At 41.7% G+C, this 20,630-nt stretch overlaps 1 protein-coding gene and 1 long non-coding RNA gene across 2 annotated transcripts in view; one reads left to right on the forward strand and one right to left on the reverse strand.

Moving 5' to 3' along the window:
- LOC135270112 (uncharacterized) overlaps positions 1-5,477 on the forward strand; it is a 54,464-nt gene extending 48,987 nt beyond the window's left edge. Inside the window, exon 3 of the long non-coding RNA XR_010338360.1 lies at positions 5,197-5,477. This is a non-coding gene — a long non-coding RNA (uncharacterized LOC135270112). The remainder of the gene's footprint in view (positions 1-5,196) is intronic.
- A 428-nt stretch (positions 5,478-5,905) lies between these two features.
- The window catches only part of SYT9 (synaptotagmin 9), a 245,313-nt gene continuing 230,588 nt past the window's right edge, over positions 5,906-20,630 (reverse strand). Inside the window, exon 7 of the mRNA XM_012456732.2 lies at positions 5,906-8,167. Within this exon, the coding sequence (XP_012312155.2) occupies positions 8,159-8,167 (9 nt within the window). The 3' untranslated portion in view covers positions 5,906-8,158. The remainder of the gene's footprint in view (positions 8,168-20,630) is intronic.

Consider the following 20,630-nt stretch of genomic DNA (forward strand, 5'->3'; position numbering starts at 1 on the left):
TGTTTACATTTTTTGAAATTCCATCTTAATTTTTCCTAAAATTTCAAGATTAATGAACTTTAAAACCTAGAAAAAAGTTAGGGATATTGCATTTGGGTTAGCTTTAGGTGATGTTTCTCTCCACTGCCCTGCACCCTGCATGTACACATGCAGTGGGTGTCCCTGTTTTTTTTTGTTTGTTTGTTTGTTTGTTTGTTTTTGAGACGGAGTTTCGCTCTTGTTACCCAGGCTGGAGTGCAATGGCGCGATCTCGGCTCACCACAACCTCCGCCTCCTGGGTTCAGGCAATTCTCCTGCCTCAGCCTCCTGAGTAGCTGGGATTACAGGCACGTGCCACCATGACCAGCTAATTTTTTGTATTTTTAGTAGAGACGGGGTTTCACCATGTTGACCAGGATGGTCTCGATCTCTTGACCTCGTGATCCACCCGCCTCGGCCTCCCAAAGTGCTGGGATTACAGGCGTGAGCCACCGCGCCTGGCCAAGGGTGTCCCTGTTTTTATCCTTTTTGGTGACATGGATACATCTTCCTTGACTTTGTTGTTTCCTTTTCCCAGGGGGAGGGTGAAGAGGGCAGGAAGACCATCTTTCAGAGTCAAGAGACAACAAAACTGTAGCAGTTGCTGCCAAAATGGCATTATCTTGATCCAGGAGCCCCAGAGGTTTTGTCTAAGCTGCTAAGTGTACTGCTACAGCCAGGACTGTCTCATCTGTCTAGGTGGTCACTGTGAAAGGGCCTGCAGGTATTAACAGTAATAGCAAGAACCCAGGGACCCAATGTAGAAAGTCAGGCCCAACCAGCTGCCTTTCATACATAAATGTCACTGCCTCCTCAACATGGATGTCAAGTGTGGAAAACACTGGAAGTCAAAGTTTAAATGGTTTTACTGTTAATTTTGTGCAAGCAAATACAGTTCTTCAAAATCAGCAGGGATGTTTAAGATAATGCAACACTTAACTTTGTAGAAAACAAGGTAAAACCAATATTTATTATGGAAAAGTATTTACTTTGGTTGAAATACTTTAACCTCCAGAGTTGTAATTCAGAAAATAGCATATTGCTGCTTTTTTTTTTTTTTTTTTTTTTTTTTATTAATGTGATGGCCAAAACACTTCCTTTCCTCTGGGGACTTGGCATTGGGCTGCCTGGGTCTTATTCTCCATAAAACATTTTGTATTCACTCTTTTAATCCAGAAAACAAAACAGGAATACACTGACCATAATATTGGCCCATAATGCAGATTCACTGCTTGGCTAAGAACACCCATGAGCCTTGTTGACACCAGCAGGCCCAATGAGCCTTAGCAGAGTTCCAGTCTGAGTTGTGGACACGAAGGCAGGGACAGCACATTTGCTTCTTTTTTCAACATGTATAATTTGTGGCAATGCTTTTCTTTATTGAACTCTTATCTTGCTTGTACTCTAGTGTGCTTTTAAGGTAAGGATTGTTTGAAAGCTTTGTTTTAGACAGAAACATTTAAATTTAGTTCTAAAACTTTTTGAGGAGAAAATATATATTTTCAAAATCATTACTTTTGGAAATGAAGGTAAAACTTGTTTCTGGAAGATTTACTTACCAGTTTATATGGTTCATAAGCTCATCTCTGGAGCACTGAAGACAAATGTCTTCAGGTATTTGAAGAAAGGATTTCATTAGTCTTTGAGCTTTGAATTAGGCAAGTTAAAAAAAAAAAAAACCTGTTTTTGATAAATTTAAATCTAAATCCAAAATCAAGTCTCTGGATGCAGTTGCTGTGCGAAAAGAATTTGATCTAAATTGTGTGAATGTTTTGAAGATGATGTTCGCTTGGAAGAAAAAAACTACCAATATTCCTATGTCAAATAGTAGTTTTGAAATAACTTTAATTCAGTGAATAATTATTGGAATAATAACGATAATAAATTTAGTGTTCAGTCAATACATTAATCTTTCTACTATCTTTAATATAAAAAGTTCAATTTTCAAAAAATAAAGAAAATGGATAAAAGCAAACTATAATATGCAACATTGATTATCATTAGTCCATTTTATATTGATATATATACTTTTTAAATTGTTGAGCATGTTCATCCAGCTTTCACAGAGTATCTTAAGTAGATTAGGGGGCCAGGCATGGTGGCTTACGCCTGTAATCCCAGCACTTTGGGAGGCCGAGGTGGGTGGATCATGAGGTCAAGAGATCAAGACCATGGTGAAATCCCGTCTCTACTAAAAAAATACAGATATACAAAAATTAGCTGGGTGTCGTGGCGCAAGCCTGTGGTCCCAGCTACTTGGGAGGCTGAGGCAGGAGAATTGCTTGAACCCGAGAGGCGGAGGTTGCAGTGAGCCGAGATCGCACCACTGCACTCCAGCCTAGTGCCTGGCGACAGAGTGAGACTCTGTCTCAAAAAAAAAAAAAAAAAAAAAAAAAAAAGAAAAAAGATAGATTAGGGAGGCAGAATCAATGACTCAAGAGGACAGAATCTGTGACCCAGGTCCTTTTGACCTATGCTTTCCTTTCTACCAAGAGGAGGTGTCATGAGACCCAGTAGCTGTTGTGAAAGTTTGGCATTAGCCTATGGATGAGCTGGGGGTCCTTAATGACAGAGGCTTAGCCAAAATTTCTGGACTGAAGGGCTGGCTCCTGATTCTCTGAGGCCTTGTGGGCCATCTTTCATCTTGGTTGTTAATCCTTCCCAGGCCCAGAGCTCCTGAACACAAGTGGGAAGACACCAGGGAGTGAGGTGACAGAAGTCATCACACAGCTAGTTGAATTTTGCAGCCCATATGCCCAGGGATTCCAGGCAGCAAGTGACAATTATGTCTTTTGAGTGGAAAAAGGGAGTGGGTTCCTGCCATAGTCCTTGGGAGAAGCTTGATCTGTTTTCTTGGGAGACTGAGCAAAGACAGCTTTATATCAGGGACACTGGAAGCAGGTCTGTGGCACTACTCAGAGCCTCCCTCCCTCCCTTTCTTTCTTCCCTCCCTCCCTTCTTTCTTTTCTCTTCCTTTCACTCACTCACTCACTCACTCACTCACTCACTCACTCACTTTTGTTCCCTCCAAAATAACAGAGCCTATTTTTGTGTCATATTCATCCTGGGCTTAGGGATGAAGACAGGGCTCTCTTCTTCTGCAGCTCCTAGTTTGCCATGTTCTCTTTTCCTATTTGCCTTGGAAGTTGTCCTGTGGGTCTTCCTTGGGATATTTTCTTGACTGGTAGGACTTTTTTTTTTTCCTGATTATTTTCTTTTCCTCAATTTTCTATTTCACTTCTTCCATGAAGGTCAGCCTATTGTGGAAAGTACTTGACAGAAAGTAGGATAGTGGGGCTAGGATCGGTGGCTCACACCTGTAATCCCAACACTTCGGAAGGCCAAGGCAGGCAGATCACCTGAGGTCAGGAGTTTGAGACCAGCCTGGCCAACATGGCAAAACCCTGTCTCAACTAAAAACACAAAAAAATTAGTTGGGCGTGGTGGTGGGTGCCTGTAATTCCAGCTACTCAGGAGTCTGAGGCAGAAGAATTGCTTGAACCTGGGAGGCGGAGGTTGCAGTGAGCTGAGATTGCGCCACTGTACTCCAGCCTGGATGACAAGTGTGAAACTCCATCTCAACAACAACAACAACAACAAAGGAAAAAAAAAAAAAAAAAAAAAGTAGAATAGTGTGTGCTATCCCAGAAAGGCCCCATTCATACATGCCTCTCTTCTTGAAAGCTCATCTCAGAGACATACCAGCATTTCCCGAACATCGCCAAAGGCTTGACTCTGTCTTGGACGACCCCAAAGCAGCACCTCTGTAGCTGGGGAAGTGTTCACAGTGATTGCCAAAGGATATTGAGGGGTTTCCCTCCTCTTTGGTCCCGAGAGAGGACTGAAGGAGGAAGAGTCAGGAGTTCCCATTAGAGAGAAAACCTGAGTCTCAGAGGAGTCTCACTGGCCACTCAGCCTCTGGTTGTGCTCTGTTCCAGCAACCAGCTCAGGACTCCTGTGTGAGAGAGATACTCTTTGTAAGGATGTGGAAGGGCCCAGTAAGCAACAGGTGAGCCGTCTTTTCTGGGTTGAGTTTGAGTGGCAATACCAGAGGCTGGGCACTCCTAAGCTAGATGCCTTCGATAGTCCCAGGTGGCTATCAGTGAAATGGGTGGCCAGGGGCAGCTAGTGACCTGCAGAATTATCAGGATCCACATACAGAGAGCAGACAATGTTTTTGGCTATATTCACATCCATATTTGTGTCTTTTTCTCAGTTCATTAAATTACTATGCATAAATTTGTTTTGAAACTTCATAAGCACTGTATTAGTCAGAATCAGTTGCTTTTCTTTAGCTATGCTCTGTTTACCTGTCCATGTTTAGCCCTTCCCCTCTCCTCTGCCTGTTATTACTCACTGCATTCTCCACATGTGTGTGCATTCTATGTGCTTTTAAAATGACAGCTATCTAGGAAGCCCTTTAACTCATTAACCTCCCCACTGTCACTCCTATCCCCACTGTCTCCAAAGATGGCCCTGATGAGCCACACCTGGTATTCCATTCTTGGGTAATTTCTTTCCCCTTGAATCTGGGCTGATTCAAGATTATGACTCGCTCTTGACCCATAGTATGTGGCAGAAGTGATTCTAGGTTACTTTAGAACTTACTTAATAGAAACTTGAAGCAGCTACCTGGCTCACTGGCAATGCTAGCTCTGGGGGAAGCCAGTCTCTTTACATTATCTTGAGATGTCCATGTTGTGAGGAAGCCCAAAGTAACCATGTGGAGAGACTATGTGGAGAGAGATGTCCAGCTATTCTGCAGCTGTTCCAGGTATTTCAATTCTGGAACCAGATGTGAATGAAGAAGCCATTCTAGACATCCATCCCAGGCAGGTATTCAGATGATGCCAGCCCCAGATGCTATCTGAGAGCAACCATGAAACTCCAGAGGAGAGCATCACCTAAGCTCAGTCAACCCAGATAATCAAGAGAGACAATACCTTTCTATTTAAGCCACTATGTTTTGGTGCTTTGTTATGCAGCAGTAAGTCATTGGAATGTCCCCCATTGCAGGACAGGATGGCCATGAAAATAGCAAGCCATTTTTCATACCTATCCTTTGTCAGTCTCCATGACTCAAGTGTAAAATAATTATTTTCTTTTCATCATATGAAATGTAGTTCTACTGAAGGCCATGTGAACTAAATCATACCTCTTTTTTTTGTTGTTTTTTAGGAACAGGGTCTTGCTCTGTTGCCCAGGCTGAAATCCAGTGGTGCAATCATGGCTCACAGAAGCCTCAAACTCCTGGACTCAGGTGATTCTCCTGTCTCAGCTTCCCAAGTAGCTGGGACTACAGGTACATGGCTAATTTTTAAAAATTATCCAGGCGGTCTCTTTTAAAATTAGATGGGGGTCTCTCCATGTTGCCAGACTGATCTTGAACTCTTGGTATCAAGTGATCCTCCCGCCTTGGCCTCCCAAAGTGCTGAGATTATAAGTGTGAGTCACTGCACCCAGCCCTAAATCATATCATTTAGAGTCATGATTGTTGAAGAATTTTGAGAACATCCACATTGTAGAAACCTCTCCCCTCCCACCCCAATCCTGTCTCCTGTCATGTACCAGTGTACTTCCTGGACATCATACTGCCTGCTGCATGTGTCCAATTCACTGGCTAGCAAGGTGCCTTGGCAGCAACACACATCAAGGGCATATCTACTCGAAGTCAATGGAAGTAAGAGGAAGGGGCTGAGAATCAGTGCCAGTTGGGTGGGGGGACACCTGGCCTCTCCCTCTCTTTTGGCACCAGCTCTTTTTGAGGTCTCATCTTGATGTTTCCTTTCTACTGCCATGTCCATTTTTTCATGGTATTTTAATTTCCTTCTTTATCCAAGAAAAGACATTGGAGAATCCCCTTCCCCCAAGTTAAATGAGACAAGGCTGGAGTTTTTCAAAAGGAACATTTACTAGGAAACTAAAGGGGAACCAAACAAAATGCAAGAGAACAGAGGCAGAGTTGCAAATGGGCTGAGGGAGTTCAAATTTACAACCAGCCTCTGGCCACAGCTGTACTGGCTAGGCAAAGCTTTCCAGACCCTAACCTACCTGCCTGCCATGTGGACAGTCCTCTTTGCCTGCTTGCCCCTATAAAGCCACCTTCTGTTTCATACCAACAAGCCAGTCGCATCCTTATTTGTATCCCAAGGCTGCTGGCTTTCTGGGCAGGAAGCTCCTGAGGTGGGGAACGGTAGGCACAGCTGCCTCAGGATCTCTAACCCAGGCTCCCTTTGCCAAGGACATGTCAGAATTTATTTGGATGGCTGCCTGATATCTATTGGAGCCAGTCTGATTTCTCTGGGACCATTCTTCTGGGCTCATCTGCCCGGATCTACAGACAATATTTCTGCTAACTATCCTGGTGGCGCTAGCCCTTCATGCTTTGGTTCTAAACACTGGTAGGATGGAGGATGTCTGAATGAGGGATGAGCAGAGGGGAACCTTGAGCAGAGGAAGTTGAATTTACCTTATGTCATCAGACATAGGCAGAACCTTGGATTCTCTTTGAATCCCAATGGTTGGAAGCCAATCTAAGAAGTGAAGCTTGAATGTAATGACACTGCTTCCTACAACCAAAGGCCTACAGCCTTTTTAGATCTGCCATCAGGGTAGAGGTTCTTGTACAGTACTAGGCAGCTGGGGCAATGAGAACTTTCTAAAGACATGCAATCATCCTTCTTCCACCCAGTTAGTTCCATCCTGAAATGTTAATTGAAACAAAGATAATAAGCTTTCCAGGAAAGTAAGCTGCAATCCAGATCTGGATTCTGCTGCAAAGAGATTGCGTGAAAAGGAAAATATTATCTTGGGATAGTGGTGCAAATGTGTGGATGGGGTGCCTTGCACCCATAATGGGACAGAGAGGACCATTAGGTAACAGCCCCTAGTCCTCCCAGGATATGCTGAGGCCTTTGGTTTCATTTATATGGAGGCAGAAGCAATGAGGATGAAGTGCATAGCTGGCCATTGGTTGGCAGACTTGGTCAGGAAGGAAGCTGAGTAATGAATGAGATGCCCAGGGAGAGTCCCTGACCTTCACACTTGTAGGTATTTCCATCCCCAAGTGCTGTGAAAGTGATGTATGTGTTTGAAGTGAGAAGGAAACCTCTGTGTGTGGTTGCCCAAGGCTATGACTCTGGGCTGTTGCATATGGAAATACCCCAGAAGGCACTCAGGCCAAAGAAGCCCAAAAGCTGTGCCTTTTTCTAGGGGATGGCTGTGTTCTCTCTCCGTGATCTCATCTCACCCATTGCTACACCAATTTCTGAGGCTGTTAACTCAGTGGACAAACGTGCCTAGGAAAGGATATTCCACATGCTCATACCACTGAGATGTATGCCCTTCTAACTGGGATAACAATTACTTTTCATGCTAATAATACCCCCAGTTGAAAGGAAGTGGCTGCTGGCTACTGAGGGAATAGTGTTGGGGGTCTCTGATTCCTCAAAATCTGGTTTTAGCAGAAAACAGGGCCGTATTGATACTGGTACTCTCTACCACGTGCATGGGAGGAGGCAGTGAGTTTGCTGTGAACTAGCCCTCCTTGCCACTAGATTTCTTCCAGGGAACAGCCTGCTTGTCCTATCATTCTCCTGGGGCTATTCCTTGCAAATCTGGAGCACTTACTGGGGCAAAGTTATTTTCTGGAGACAGTCATTAGCTCAAAGGTAGTCATGTGTGAATTGAGATCTGCTGCCTATTTAGCACCTGGATATATTTTTAAATAGTCTTTCCTTCCAGGGCATTCTAGAAAATAATGTCATGTTAGAATAACAATTTCCAGGGCAGATTCTATGTCCTCATCACAAAGGGCTTCATATGAAACACTTAGTCCTGGTACTCTTGTACTGTCACTATATCTATCATTTGTTTTCGTTCATAGTCCAATCTTGGTTTTTGGCCATAGGAGACATGCTTCCCTGTCAGCACATCATCTTGGGTCATCTGCAGAAGGTGGCTGGACCATTCAGGTTCACCAAACCCAGTCTGGAAAGAAGGCCAGTTATTGCTGTGGTTACAGCTGAGCATTTGGTCGCTGAAGTCGTCTGGGTGTTGCTGGATGGAAAAAGTTACTTAAGATCTTCGTAAGATGGTTGTACTATTGTGTCCTTGGTGCAAGCAGTCCTCTTACCCATGATCATCGTTTCTGCAGGAAAAAAAACCAAAAAGAATAATTTGGCTTTCATTCATACATTTTGTTTTATTTATTTATTTTTATTTTTATTTATTTTATTTTTTTTTTTTTTGAGACGGAGTTTCGCTCGTTACCCATGCTGGAGCGCAATGGCGCGATCTCGGCTCACTGCAACCTCCGCCTCCTGGGTTCAGGCAATTCTCCTGCCTCAGCCTCCTGAGTAGCTGGGATTACAGGCACGCGCCACCATGCCCAGCTAGTTTTTTTGTATTAGTAGAGACGGGGTTTCACCATGTTGACCAGGATGGTCTCGATCTCTTGACCTCGTGATCCACCCGCCTCGGCCTCCCAAAGCATTTTGTTTTATTTTTTTGAGATAGAGTCTTGCTCTGTCACCCAGGCTGGAATGCAGTGGCATGATGTCGGCTCACTGCAACCTCCGCTTCCCGGGTTCAAGCAATTCTCCTGCCTCAGCCTCCAGAGTAGCTGGGGCTACAGGCACCCACCATCATACCCGGCTAATTTTTGTATTTTTCGTAGAGACAGGGTTTCACCATGATGCCAGGATGGTCTCAAACTCCTGACCTCTTGATCCAGCCTCCTTGGCCTTCCAAAGTGCTGGGATTGCAGGCGTGTTGCCCGCCTCATTCATACATTTTTAATGTGCATCAAACAAGTGGCAGGCATGATAATAGATGCTGGAGATACAAGGACCATAAGTAGGACACTCACCCTGCTTTCAAAGGCTCACAGGGGGAGAAATTACAATGTGAGAAGCTGAATAATATAGGTGTGCATAGAATACTGCAGGGGCCAGGAGAAAAGAGAGAGTAACTTCAAAGGGATTTAGGAGGTCTATAGAGAACACTCTGAAGGATGAGTCTTGAGCTAGGCCATTTAGGCTGACAAGGAATTCCTCTGAAAAGAAGGAAGGAAGGTCACTAGGGTAGAGGAAAGAGACTGTGCAAAGGCAGAAATGCAGTAAAGGGCAAGGTGCATTGAAGCAATCATCACAATTTGGTGTGACTGGACTGTAGTGTGAGGAGTGAAATGGTAGGAGGTTAAGACTGGTGATATGATTTGGTTGTGCCCCAACCCAAATCTCAACTTGAATTGTATCTCCCAGAATTCCCGTGTGTTGCGGGAAGGACCCAGGGAGAGGTAATCGAGTCATGGGGGCCGGTATTTCCCGTGCTATTCTCATGATAGCGGGTGAGTCTCACGAGATCTGTTGGTTTATCAGGGGTTTCCGCTTTCACTTCTTCCTCATTTTCTCTTGCTGCTGCCCTGTAAGAAGTGCCTTTTGCCTCCCGCCATGATTCTGAGGACTCCCCAACCATGTGGAACTGTAAGTCCAATTAAACCTCTTTTTCTTCCCCCTCTCAGATATGTCTTTGTCAGCAGTGTGAAAATGGACTAATAGAGCTGGGATGGAAAGAGGAGGTCTGAGTGGTGCAACATCAATCCTTGTTTCCAAGATGTGAAGGAGGGCCTCTCTTTAAAGAAGCCCTAGACTTAGACTAGCAGGATCTCTTGTGTTTCACACTCAGCCCAGCATTCAACTTAATTTAAACTCAGGGCACCTTCTAGCACAGATTAAATGTAGTAATACTGTGGCCGTAGAGAGAAAAAAACTGAAGTGACTTCTATGGATATAGAAAACAAAATTTACATGTAAACTATGAAAGAGTAGCAACCATTCTGATATGAAATTTATGAACTTCATTTCAGAGATCAAAAGTTCACATGTGAGGCTATAACTGAAGGAAAGTATTGAAAGCCAGTGTATTCCCTGCAAAAGGAAACCATGTTTGATTGTGACCTGTGGCTTTGAAGTATGTACATGTGTGTAGGCACACACACATCTCTGGGAAAGGGGTGTTTGTTTCTGCATCTAGAAAGAAAGCATCAATATTGTGGTTTAAATATCAGTTTGCCAGATCAGCTGCTACTCTGGAGCGCCCTCTGAATAGCTTTACTTATATATATATATATATTTTTATTTTTTTATTGCATTTTAGGTTTTGGGGTACATGTGAAGAACATGCAAGATTGTTGCATAGGTGCATATGTGGCTGTGTGATTTGCTGCCTTCCTCCCCTTCACCTATATGTGACATTTCTCCCCATGCTATCCCTCCCCAACTCCCCACCCCCCACTGTCCCTCCCCTATTTCCCCCCTACAGACCTTTCTAAGCGATCACCTACATCAGGCTCTTGGTTCCCTAGCCACTCTTTCAACTATAAAACCCATACCCATATCAGTTTGCCAATTTCTGAGTCCTTTCTCACCAGAGAAAGCAAATTAACAGGCTCAGTGCCACCAGTGAATGTGGTCTGGAATTAGTTGTGATGGTATCATCCAATATTCCTTCATTTTTGGGTACCTATTGTATGCCTGGCACTGGGATATGGACTTCACAAGTTCTTAAAAGACCCCTTGAGGTTCTTTAATGGAGGATGCAGAGTTATAGAGAGACTAATTTGCACACAGCCACACTGTGACTAAGTGTCAGAGCTGAGATTTAAACCCAAGACTTCTAATTTCAAAGTCCAAGCTTTAGCAATTATGTCAATTCCCTCTATAGGTCCAGTCCACACTTCTGTTGTATTAAAAGTACTTTATCTGCCTTGGCTTTCTACATACTCTAAATCTAGCCAGATGAGCTGCCTTTAAGAACCCTAGTCCAAACTAGTAGCATGCAGCAGGTGCCATATCCCACTTAACGGCTTCCTAGCTGCTTATCCCATTTCCCTGGATTCCTCCGGCTACTGACATGCATGTGTATCTAGTTTGCCCCCTTAGTTCTGTGCACAACCTCATTTTGCCATGTTATGATCCAGTTTTACCTCTCCATTTAAACAGTTCCTTCAGAATGCTTTGGATTTAGCTCTCCCAAAGTACCTAGCCTTAGGGACCACCTCTCTATCTGGTTTCTTATGGCCTGTTTAAAGCCTGCATAGAGGGCTAGGCTGCAACCTCAGCTAACTTTTTACCAGTCCCCATGCCCAGGAATACCAGTAGCAGACCAATGTTGTTAATGGCCAAGTCATAGCACAGCTCCGACCTGAACTCCAAGCTGGGCTTTGCTCATTTGGCGAATTTCCTTGTGTGTGCAATTAGCCAGAATCAAGGTCAGCCTCTGGAAATACAGTGATGCAGCCTCCTAGTCTCCCCCTTTTTAAGGTGCAGCCCTTCAGTTGGGTGAGTTTTCTGGACTCTGAATCTTTTCCTCTTCTGGATAGTGTCACTAAGGTTCTAGAATGCTTGCAAGCCTGGACCAAGCCCACAAGATGACAGGATAAAGGAGTTTCAATACATCTGGTGGCACGGTAGTATCATTGCTACCAGCAGTCTTGCAAGAAAAGCCTCTTGAAAAGAAACTTATTTTAGGGAAAGTCAAGCATACAAGTCAGGTCTGAAAAAGTTGTCTCAGGAGGAGACATGGGTAAATTTTGCTGTTGTCACTCAGCCCCTTTTTGTGTGGCTTCTGTTGGGGGAAGACTAGAAAAACTCAACTAAACCAAACAAAATAAGCAAATTACCCCCTTCCAAACCTCTATAACCTACTGAGCTGTGTGTCAGCCAAAATTTTATAAAACAAAATGTGAGAAAATATTTTTCCATAATTCAGAAACGCACTGACCCAGTGGGGTTTTGGTGACAGGAAGGTGGTGGAGACTGAGGCATCAACGCCAGAGACAGCAATGGTGGTTTAATAACGGTGGAGCATAATGCTAGTCTGGCTGGTTCCGGTGCTGGTGCCAGCCCCATTTCCAGGGGCAGAAGTAGCAGTGTCCTTGTTATGAGACCTGGGAGGCTCCCAGGCAGTACCAGGGGTTTAGAAGGTACCAATAACTCCAGTAGTATCAACAGGAAGTAGTGGTTACAATCCTATCTGAACAGAGGAGATTTTAAGTGAATTCAATTGTCCTGAGACATAAGGATCTAATTTGAATTAAATTGAATTGAAACCAAAGATGAGAACTGTCCCAATGAAAACTGTAATGTGAAGTGACATTTCGATCACAAAAGTGACAGCTGATATGAGACAGGCCATTGAAAACAGGCCCCAAATTAAGAACATGAAAAGACAGAGTGAAACATTAGATAATATCTGTGAATCTGAAAATGGGTCTTTATTACAGGAAGTACCTAAGGGCTCTGAACTAAGAAGCTTGTCAAAAATGGAAGTGATTCTTATTACATGATTTAATCTTATATTACTTAATATTGTTAAGGTTACATTTAAAATTGTATTTAAAAAGCACAAAAATCTCAGGATTTTGTTGACTATTGCTTAGCACAGCTTTGCAAATACGTGAAGATTCATCATGCTCTGCTGGTTTGTAATCTGATTTTGTTGACTATTGCTTAGCACAGCTTTGCAAATATAAGAATTATCACGCTCTGCCAGTTTACAATCTGATTAGCTTCTTTCTGTAAAGAGGACATTCAATTTTTTTTTTTTTTTCTCTTTCCCTCTCCCCTTTAAGAACAAGTATCTTAAAGAAATAAAGCAGTATGAATGTGACTATACTGCCTTTCAACAGACTGGGCCAGTAGCATGGAAAATGAAAGAGTCCATTTGGGCAATAACTACTGTTTATTGAGTGCTTAAGCACTAGCTGTATCCTAAGAGCTTTGCATATCTTATCTCATTCACGCCTCACCTCAACCCTTTGTGATAGATATTACAATTACAGTTTTACAGTGAGGTAACTGAGTCTGAAAAAGGCCAAATAATAAAGGTAGTAAATGGCAGAGCCAGAATCTGCCACCACGCTTTTATGGATTCAAATGCATGCTCTTAAGTATTATGCACAGAAAGGCAAATTATTGAGCTTTGAATGGTAACTCCAGTATAGCACCTTTCTAAAAAGGATTCTTAGTCCAGAAATGAATTCTGAACAATCCAGACTTCATAGGAGAGTGTGTTAAGATTCACTGTCAAGTAGACCTTGAGGGGAAAGGTGGCAAATGGTGCATGGCATGTGTGACATGTAGACAGTTATTTACTGAGAGGAGCTCATTAGAAACCATCAAGAAGCAAAAGCTACAGTGAAGGCACTATTCAGAAGGTCATACGAGGACTGTCCTATTTTTCAGATGAGGTACCAAGATAGGAAATTACTACAGGGCCAAAATTACTCTACCTGACAAAGTAAAGTGGAGGATGTTTGGAGTTTGCTACTTCAAATTAATATTGATTACATTTATTCATCATTCAACAAACATTGAGCACCAGGCATTGAACTGAGCGTTAAGAAAACAAAGATAGGCTGGGTGCTGTGGCACATGCCTGTAATCCCAGCACTTTGGGAGACTGAGGCGGATGGATTATCTAAGGTCAGGAGTTTGAAACCAGCCTGGTCAACATGGTGAAACCCCATCTCTACTAAAAGTACAAAAATTAGCCAGGTATGGTGGTGGGTATGTGTAGTTTCAGCTACTTGGGAGGCTAAGGCAGGAGAATCGCTGGAACCTGGGAGGCAGAGGTTGCAGTGAGCTGAGATCATGCCACACTGCACTCCAGCCTGGGTAACAAAGCCAGACTCCATCAAAAAAAAAAAAAAGAACACATAAACAGTGCACATCCTATTCTTGAAGGGCTCAGAGTGATCAAAAGAAGACTATAGAATCAAAGATGAAGAGAAAGAACAGAGTAAAAGAACGTCTCAGCAGGAAGCTCTGATTGTGACTGCTACATGTCAGTGTGAGTGTCCATAATTCCATCTACCCAAATCAGGGAATAGGAAGGATAAAAGTTATGGCAAAAAAAAAAAAAAAAAAATGGTAAGTGTGAATTTGGAAAGATTCCTAGGATATATGTGATGCACTAGGTTACAAAATAAAATTCCATTAAAAAGCCTAGGATTGTCTCCCACTGATAGTACAGAGAGCAGAAGCCAACCAGAAGAAGAAATTTACCTTATTAATTTATAGCTCTGATAAAATTCCCCTGTGAGGTAACCAATGCCCCATCCCATGTCTGTGCAGTTACTCTTCCTCTGCTGTTTGGGATTCCAATCTCTTCATCTATAATTGCAATTCCTAGAAAGAGTTCCTAAACTCATCATTGTATTCCTATTAATTAGAAAAGTAACTTTGTGACACAGAAAGATTTAACAAATAAGAATTATAAATGATGCTTTTGTGTAATTTATTCAAGTGCAATACATATCTTGTTATCCCAATTTTTCTTTGTTTTTAAGCTAAATGCTTAACAATTTGGTATACTAGAAAATTATAAGATTCGTGATTTTAATGGACATATTTAGACTAACTTAACTAGTTAAATTTATAGTCACCATTTAAATGCTTAGGAAGATGTATTATACTACACTTATAAAGCTTATTTTTAAGATGTTGAAAGCTTAAGATAATTTCATCTAAATGTATAAGATTTTATTTATTTTTATTGTATTTTAAGTTCTGGGGTACATGTGCAGATCATGCAGAATTGTTGCATAGGTACATACATGGCAATGTGGTTTGCTGCCTCCATCCTCCTGTCACGTATATCTGGCATTTCTTCCCATGTTATCCCTCCCCAACTTCCCCACCCGCCACTGTCCCTCTGCTAGCCCCACCCAACAGAACACAGTGTGTGATGCTCCCCTCCCTGTGTCCATGTGTTCTCATTGTTCAACACCTGCCTGTGAGTGAGAACATGTACTGTTTGGTTTTCTGTTCTTGTGTCAGTTTGCTGAGAATGATCGTTTCGAGATTCATCCATGTCCCTACAAAGGACATGAACTCATCCTTTTTTATGGCTGCATAGTATTCCATGGAGTATATGTGCCACATTTTCTTTATCCACTCTATCATTGATGGGCATTTGGGTTGGTTCCAGCTCTTTGCTATTGTAAACAGTGCCACAGTGAACATACGTGTGCATATGTCTTTATAATAGAATGATTTATAGTCCTTTGGGTATATACCCAGTAACAGAATTACTAGGTCAAATGGAATTTCTATTTCTAGGTCCTTGAGGAATTGCCACACTGTCTTTTACAATGGTTGAACTAATTTACACTCCCACCAACAGTGTAAAAGTGTTCCTATTTCTCCACCTCTTCTCCAGCATCTGTTGTCTCCTGATTTTTTAATGATTGCCATTGTAACTGATGTGAGATGGTATCTCAATGTGGTTTTGATTTGCATTTCTCTAATAACCAGTGATGATGAGCATTTTTTCATGTTGGCCTCTTAAAGGTCTTCTTTTGAAACGTGTCTGTTCATATCCTTTGCCCACTTTTGAATGGGTTTGTTTGTTTTTTTTCTTGTAAATCTGCTTTAGTTCTTTGTAGATTCTGGATATTAGCCCTTTGTCTGATGCGTAGAGTGTAAAAATTTTTTTCCCATTCTGTTGGTTGCCAGTTCACTCTAATGATTGTTTCTTTTGCTGTGCAGAAGCTTTTAAGTTTAACTAGATCCCATTTGTCTATTTTGGCTTTTGTTGCCATTGCTTTTGGTGTTTTAGTCATGAAGTCCTTGCCCACGCCTATGTCCTGAATGGTGTTGCCTAGGTTTTCTTCTAGGGTTTTTATGGTGTTTGGTCTTATGTTTAAATTTTTAATCCATCTAGAGTTAATATTAGTGTAAGGTGTAAGGAAGGGGTCCAGTTTCAGCTTTCTGTACATGGTTAGCCAATTTATTAAACAGGGAATCCTTTCCCTATTGCTTGTTTTTGTCAGGTTTATCAAAGATCAGATGGTTGTAGATGTGTGGCATTACTTCTGAGGCCTCTGTTCTGTTCCGTTGGTCTATATCTCTGTTTTGGTACCAGTACCATTCTGTTTTGATTACTGTAGCCTTGTAGTATAGTTTGAAGTCAGGTAGCATGATGCCTCCAGCTTTGTTCTTTTTGCCTAGGATTGTCTTGGCTATGCAGGCTCTCTTTTGGTTCGATATGAAGTTTAAGTGTTTTTTTCCATCTGTGAAGAAGGTCAATGGTAGCTTGATGGGAATAGTGTTCAATCTATAAATTACAATGGGCAGTATGGCCATTTTCATGATACTAATTCCTCCTAACCATGAACAGATGGAGTGTTTTCCATCTGTTTGTGTCCTCTCTTATTTCCTTGAGCAGTGGTTTGTAGTTCTTCTTGAAAGGATTTTTGCATCCTTTATTAGTTGTATTCCTAGGTATTTTGTTCTCTTTGTAGCAATTGTGAATGGAAGTTTACTCATGATTTGGCTCTCTGTTTGTCTGTTATTAGTGTATAGGAATGCTTGTGATTTCTGCACATTGATTTTGTATCCTGACACTTTGCTGAAGTTGCTTATCAGCTTAAGGAGATTTTGTGCTGAGATGATGGGGTCTTCTAAATATACAATCATGTCATCTGCAAATAGAGACAATTTGACTTCTTCTTTTTCTAATTGAATACCCTTTATTTCTTTTCCTTGCCTGATTGCTCTGACTAGAACTTCCAATACTGTATTGAATAGGAATGGGGAGAGAGGTCATCCCTGTCTAGTGCCACTTTTCAAAGAGAATGTTTCCAGGTTTTGCCGATTCAGTATGATACTGGCTGTGGGCTTGTTGTAAATAGCTTTTATTATTTTGAGATATGTTATCGATACCTAGTTCATTGAGAGTTTTTAGCTAAAGGGCTGTTGAATTTTGTTGAAGGCCTTCGCTGCATCTATTGAGATGATCATGTGGTTTTTGTCTTTGGTTCTGTTTATGTGATGGATTACATTTATATATTTGCATATGTTGAACCAGCCTTGCATCCCCAGATGAAGCCTACTTGATTGTGATGGATAAACTTTTTGATGTGCTGTTGCATTTGGTTTGCCAGTATTTTATTGAATATTTTTGCATCGATGTTCATCATGCATATTAGCCTGATGTTTTCTTTTTTAGTTTTGTCTCTGCCAAGTTTTGGTATCAGGATGATGTTGGTCTCATAAAATGAGTTAGGGAGGATTCCCTCTTTTTATTGTTTGAAAAAATTTCAGAAGGAATGGTACCATCTCCTCTTTGTACATCTTGTAGAATTTGGCCGTAAACCTGTCTGGACCTGGATGTTTTTTTGGTTAGTAGGCTATTAATTGCTGCCTCAACTTCAGACCTTGTTATTGGACTATTCAGGGATTCAACTTCTTTCTGGTTTAGCCTTGGGAGGGTGTAAGTGTTCTGGAATTTATCCACTTTCCAGATTTGCTGTTTTATGTGCATAGAGGTGTTTGTAGTAATCTCTGATGGGGGTTTGTATTTCTGTGGCTTCAGTGGTGATACCCACTTTATCATTTTTTTATTGCATCTATTTGATTCTTCTCTTTTTTCATTTTTATTAGTCTGGCTAGCTGTCATTTCTTTGATTTTTTTTTTTTTTTTTAAAACAAGCTCCTGGATTTATTGATATTTTTGAAGTTTTTTGTCTCTATCTCCTTCAATTCTGCTCTGATCTTAGTTTTTTCTTGTCTTCTGCTAGCTTTTCAGTTTTTTTTGATCTTGCTCCTCTAGCCCTTTCAATTTTGACAACAAGGTGTTGATTTTAGATCTTTCCTTGCTTCTCATGTGGGCATTTATTGCTGTAAATTTCTCTCGGGACATTGCTCTAAATGTGTCCCAGAGATTCTGGTACATTGTGTCTTCTTTCTCATTGGTTTTGAAGAACATCTTTATTTTTGCCTTCGTTTCATTGTTTATCCAATCACCATTCGAGAGCAAGTTGTTCAGTTTCCATGAAGTTGTGCGGTTTTGAGTGAGTTTCTTAATCCTGAGTTCTAATTTGATTGCGCTGTGGTTTGAGAGATTGTTTGTTATGATTTTCGTTCTTTTCCATTTGCTGAGGACTGATTTACTTCCAATTATGTGGTCAATTTTAGAGTAAGTGTGATGTGGTGCTGAGAAGAATGTATATTCTGTGGATTTGGGGTGGAGAGTTCTGTAGATGTCTATTAGGTCTGCTTGGTCCAGATCTGTGTTCAAGTCCTGAATATCCTTGTTGATTTTCTGTCTCATTGATTTATCTCATATTGACAGCGGAGTGTTAAAGTCTCCCACTATTATTGCGTGGGAGTCTAAGTTTCTTTGTAGGTCATTAAGAACTTGCTTTATGTATCTGGGTGCTCCTATATTGGGTGCATATATATAAGGATAGTTAGCTTTTCTTGTTGCATTTGTCCTTTTACCATTATGTAATGCCCTTCTTTGTCTCTTTTGATCTTTGTTGGTTTGAAGTCCATTTTATCAGAGACTAGGAATGCAACCCCTGCTTTTTTTTTTTCTCTCCATTTGCTTGGTAAACATTCTTCCATCTCTTTATTTTGAGTCTATATGTGTCTTTGCATGTGAGATGGGTCTCCTGAATACAGTACACCATTGGGTCTTGACTTTTTATTCATTTTGCCAGTCTGTATCTTTTGATTGGGGCATTTAGGCCATTTACATTTAATGTTAATATTGTTATGTGCAAACTTCATCCTGCCATTTTTTTTCTGGTTGGTTATTTTGCCTGTTAGTTGGTGCAGTTTTTTCATTGTATCATTGATCTTGACCATTTGGTATGTTTTTACAGTGGCTGGTACTGGTTGTTCCATGTTTAGTGCTTCCTTCAGAAGTTCTTGTAAGGAAGGTCTAGTGGTGATGAAATCTCTCAGTAATTGCTTGTCTGTAAAGGATTTTATTTCTTCTTCCTTTATGAAGCTTAGTTTGGCTGGGTATGAGATTCTGGGTTGAAAGTTCTTTTCTTTGAGCATGTTGAATATTGGCTCCCATTGTCTTCTGGTTTATAGGGTTTCTGTCAAGAGATCTACTGTGAGTCTCATGGGCTTCCCTTTGTGAGTGATCAGACCTTTCTCTTTGGCTTCCCTGAGCACTTTTCCCTTCATTTCAACCCTGGTGAATCTGATAATTATGTGCCTTGGGGTTGCTCTTCTTGAGGAGTATCTTTGTGGTGTTCACTGTATTTCCTGGATTTGAATGTTGGCCTGCCTTGCTAGGGTGGGGAAGTTCTCCTGGATAATATCCTGAAGAATGTTTTCCAGCTTGGATTCATTCTCTCCATCACTTTTCAGTACACCGATCAAACGCAGATTAGGTCTTTTCACATAATCCCATATTTCTTGGAGGTTTTGTTCACTTCTCTTCACTCTCTTTTCTCTAATCTTGCCTTCTAGTTTTGTTTCATTGAGTTGATCTTTAGTCCAGAGACTAAAGATCATTTCTTCTCTGGAATGATAGATTCTAGAAGAACCCATCATTTCTTCTGCTTGATCAATTCGACTGTTGAAACTTGTGTATGCTTTGCGAAGTTGTTGTGCTGTGTTTTTCAGCTCCATCAAGTCATTTATGTTCTTCTTTAAGCTTCTTATTTTAGTTAGCATTTCATCTAACTTTTTTCAAGGTTTTTAGTTGAAAAAGCTTTAGCTCAGAGAAGTTTGTTATTACCCACCTTCTGAAGCCTGCTTCTGTCAATTTGTCAAACTCCTTCTCAATCCTGTTTTGTTCCCTTGTTGGTGAGGAGTTGTGATCCCTTGGAGAAGGAGAGGCCTTCTGGTCTTTGATGGTTTCATCCTTTTTGCACTGGTTTCTTCCCATCTTCATGGATTTATCTAGCTTTGATCTCAGGGAGCCAGTTGAGAAGGTGGTTTTCTGTCCCTTGTCTGCCTGCAGAGGCACTGCTGGGCTGCCACTGACTTGGCGGAGCTGCTGTGTTTGTTTGCTGTGTCTTTTGTTTACACAGGAAGATTAGACTCCCCCTCTGCAATGGCGGCTGCCTTCCCCCACTGAGCTCAATCATTTTGGGTCGAGCTCGAACTGATGTTCTGGCTGTGAAACTCTCAAGCGAGAGGGCTTCAGTTTGCTGGGCTTTGTAGGGGAGGGACCCACCTAGCCATATTGCCTGATTCCCTTCTTTGTGGGGGGCAGGTAGCTGTGTCCTGCAGGCTTTCTCATTGTGAGCTAATATGTCCACTTAGATCTGTGCCAACAACTCGCAGCACTGGCTGGGGTTACTGCTCAGCTCTGTGCGGGTACCTCATGGGTGCTTTTCAGCCTGGTGAAGATCTCCTGGTCTGTGGGTTGCAGAGGGCTTGTGTGAAGCACAGTATCTGAACTAGAATGCTGGAGGAGGAAGACCTCCTATCCTCCTAGCAGGTGCACTTTCAGGGTGGGGCAGCACCCCACCCTGCCTCAGTTTGCCCTCTTTTGGTTATATCCACTGTCCAACCAGTCCCATTGAAATGAACCTGGTTCTTCATTTGGAAATGTGTAGATCACTCGTCTCCTGCACCTTTCTCACTGGGAACTGCACTCTGGAGCTGTTTCTATTTGGCCATTTTGGTGGAGCCCTCAATTTATTTATTAGCATTATAAGAGTTATTGACGGAGAACAATTTTGTTTAACACCTGCATTGGATGTTTGGAGTGTTTAATATAATCGCTCTTTAAATTTGTGATCTTAGTTTGAAATATTCACAGAAATTTAATCAATTGCTTAAACAATGCTTAAA

Source organism: Aotus nancymaae, unplaced genomic scaffold (assembly GCF_030222135.1).
Source record: "Aotus nancymaae isolate 86718 unplaced genomic scaffold, 86718_ANA_hifiasm-v0.15.2.pri h1tg000059l, whole genome shotgun sequence".
NCBI lineage: Eukaryota > Metazoa > Chordata > Mammalia > Primates > Aotidae > Aotus > Aotus nancymaae.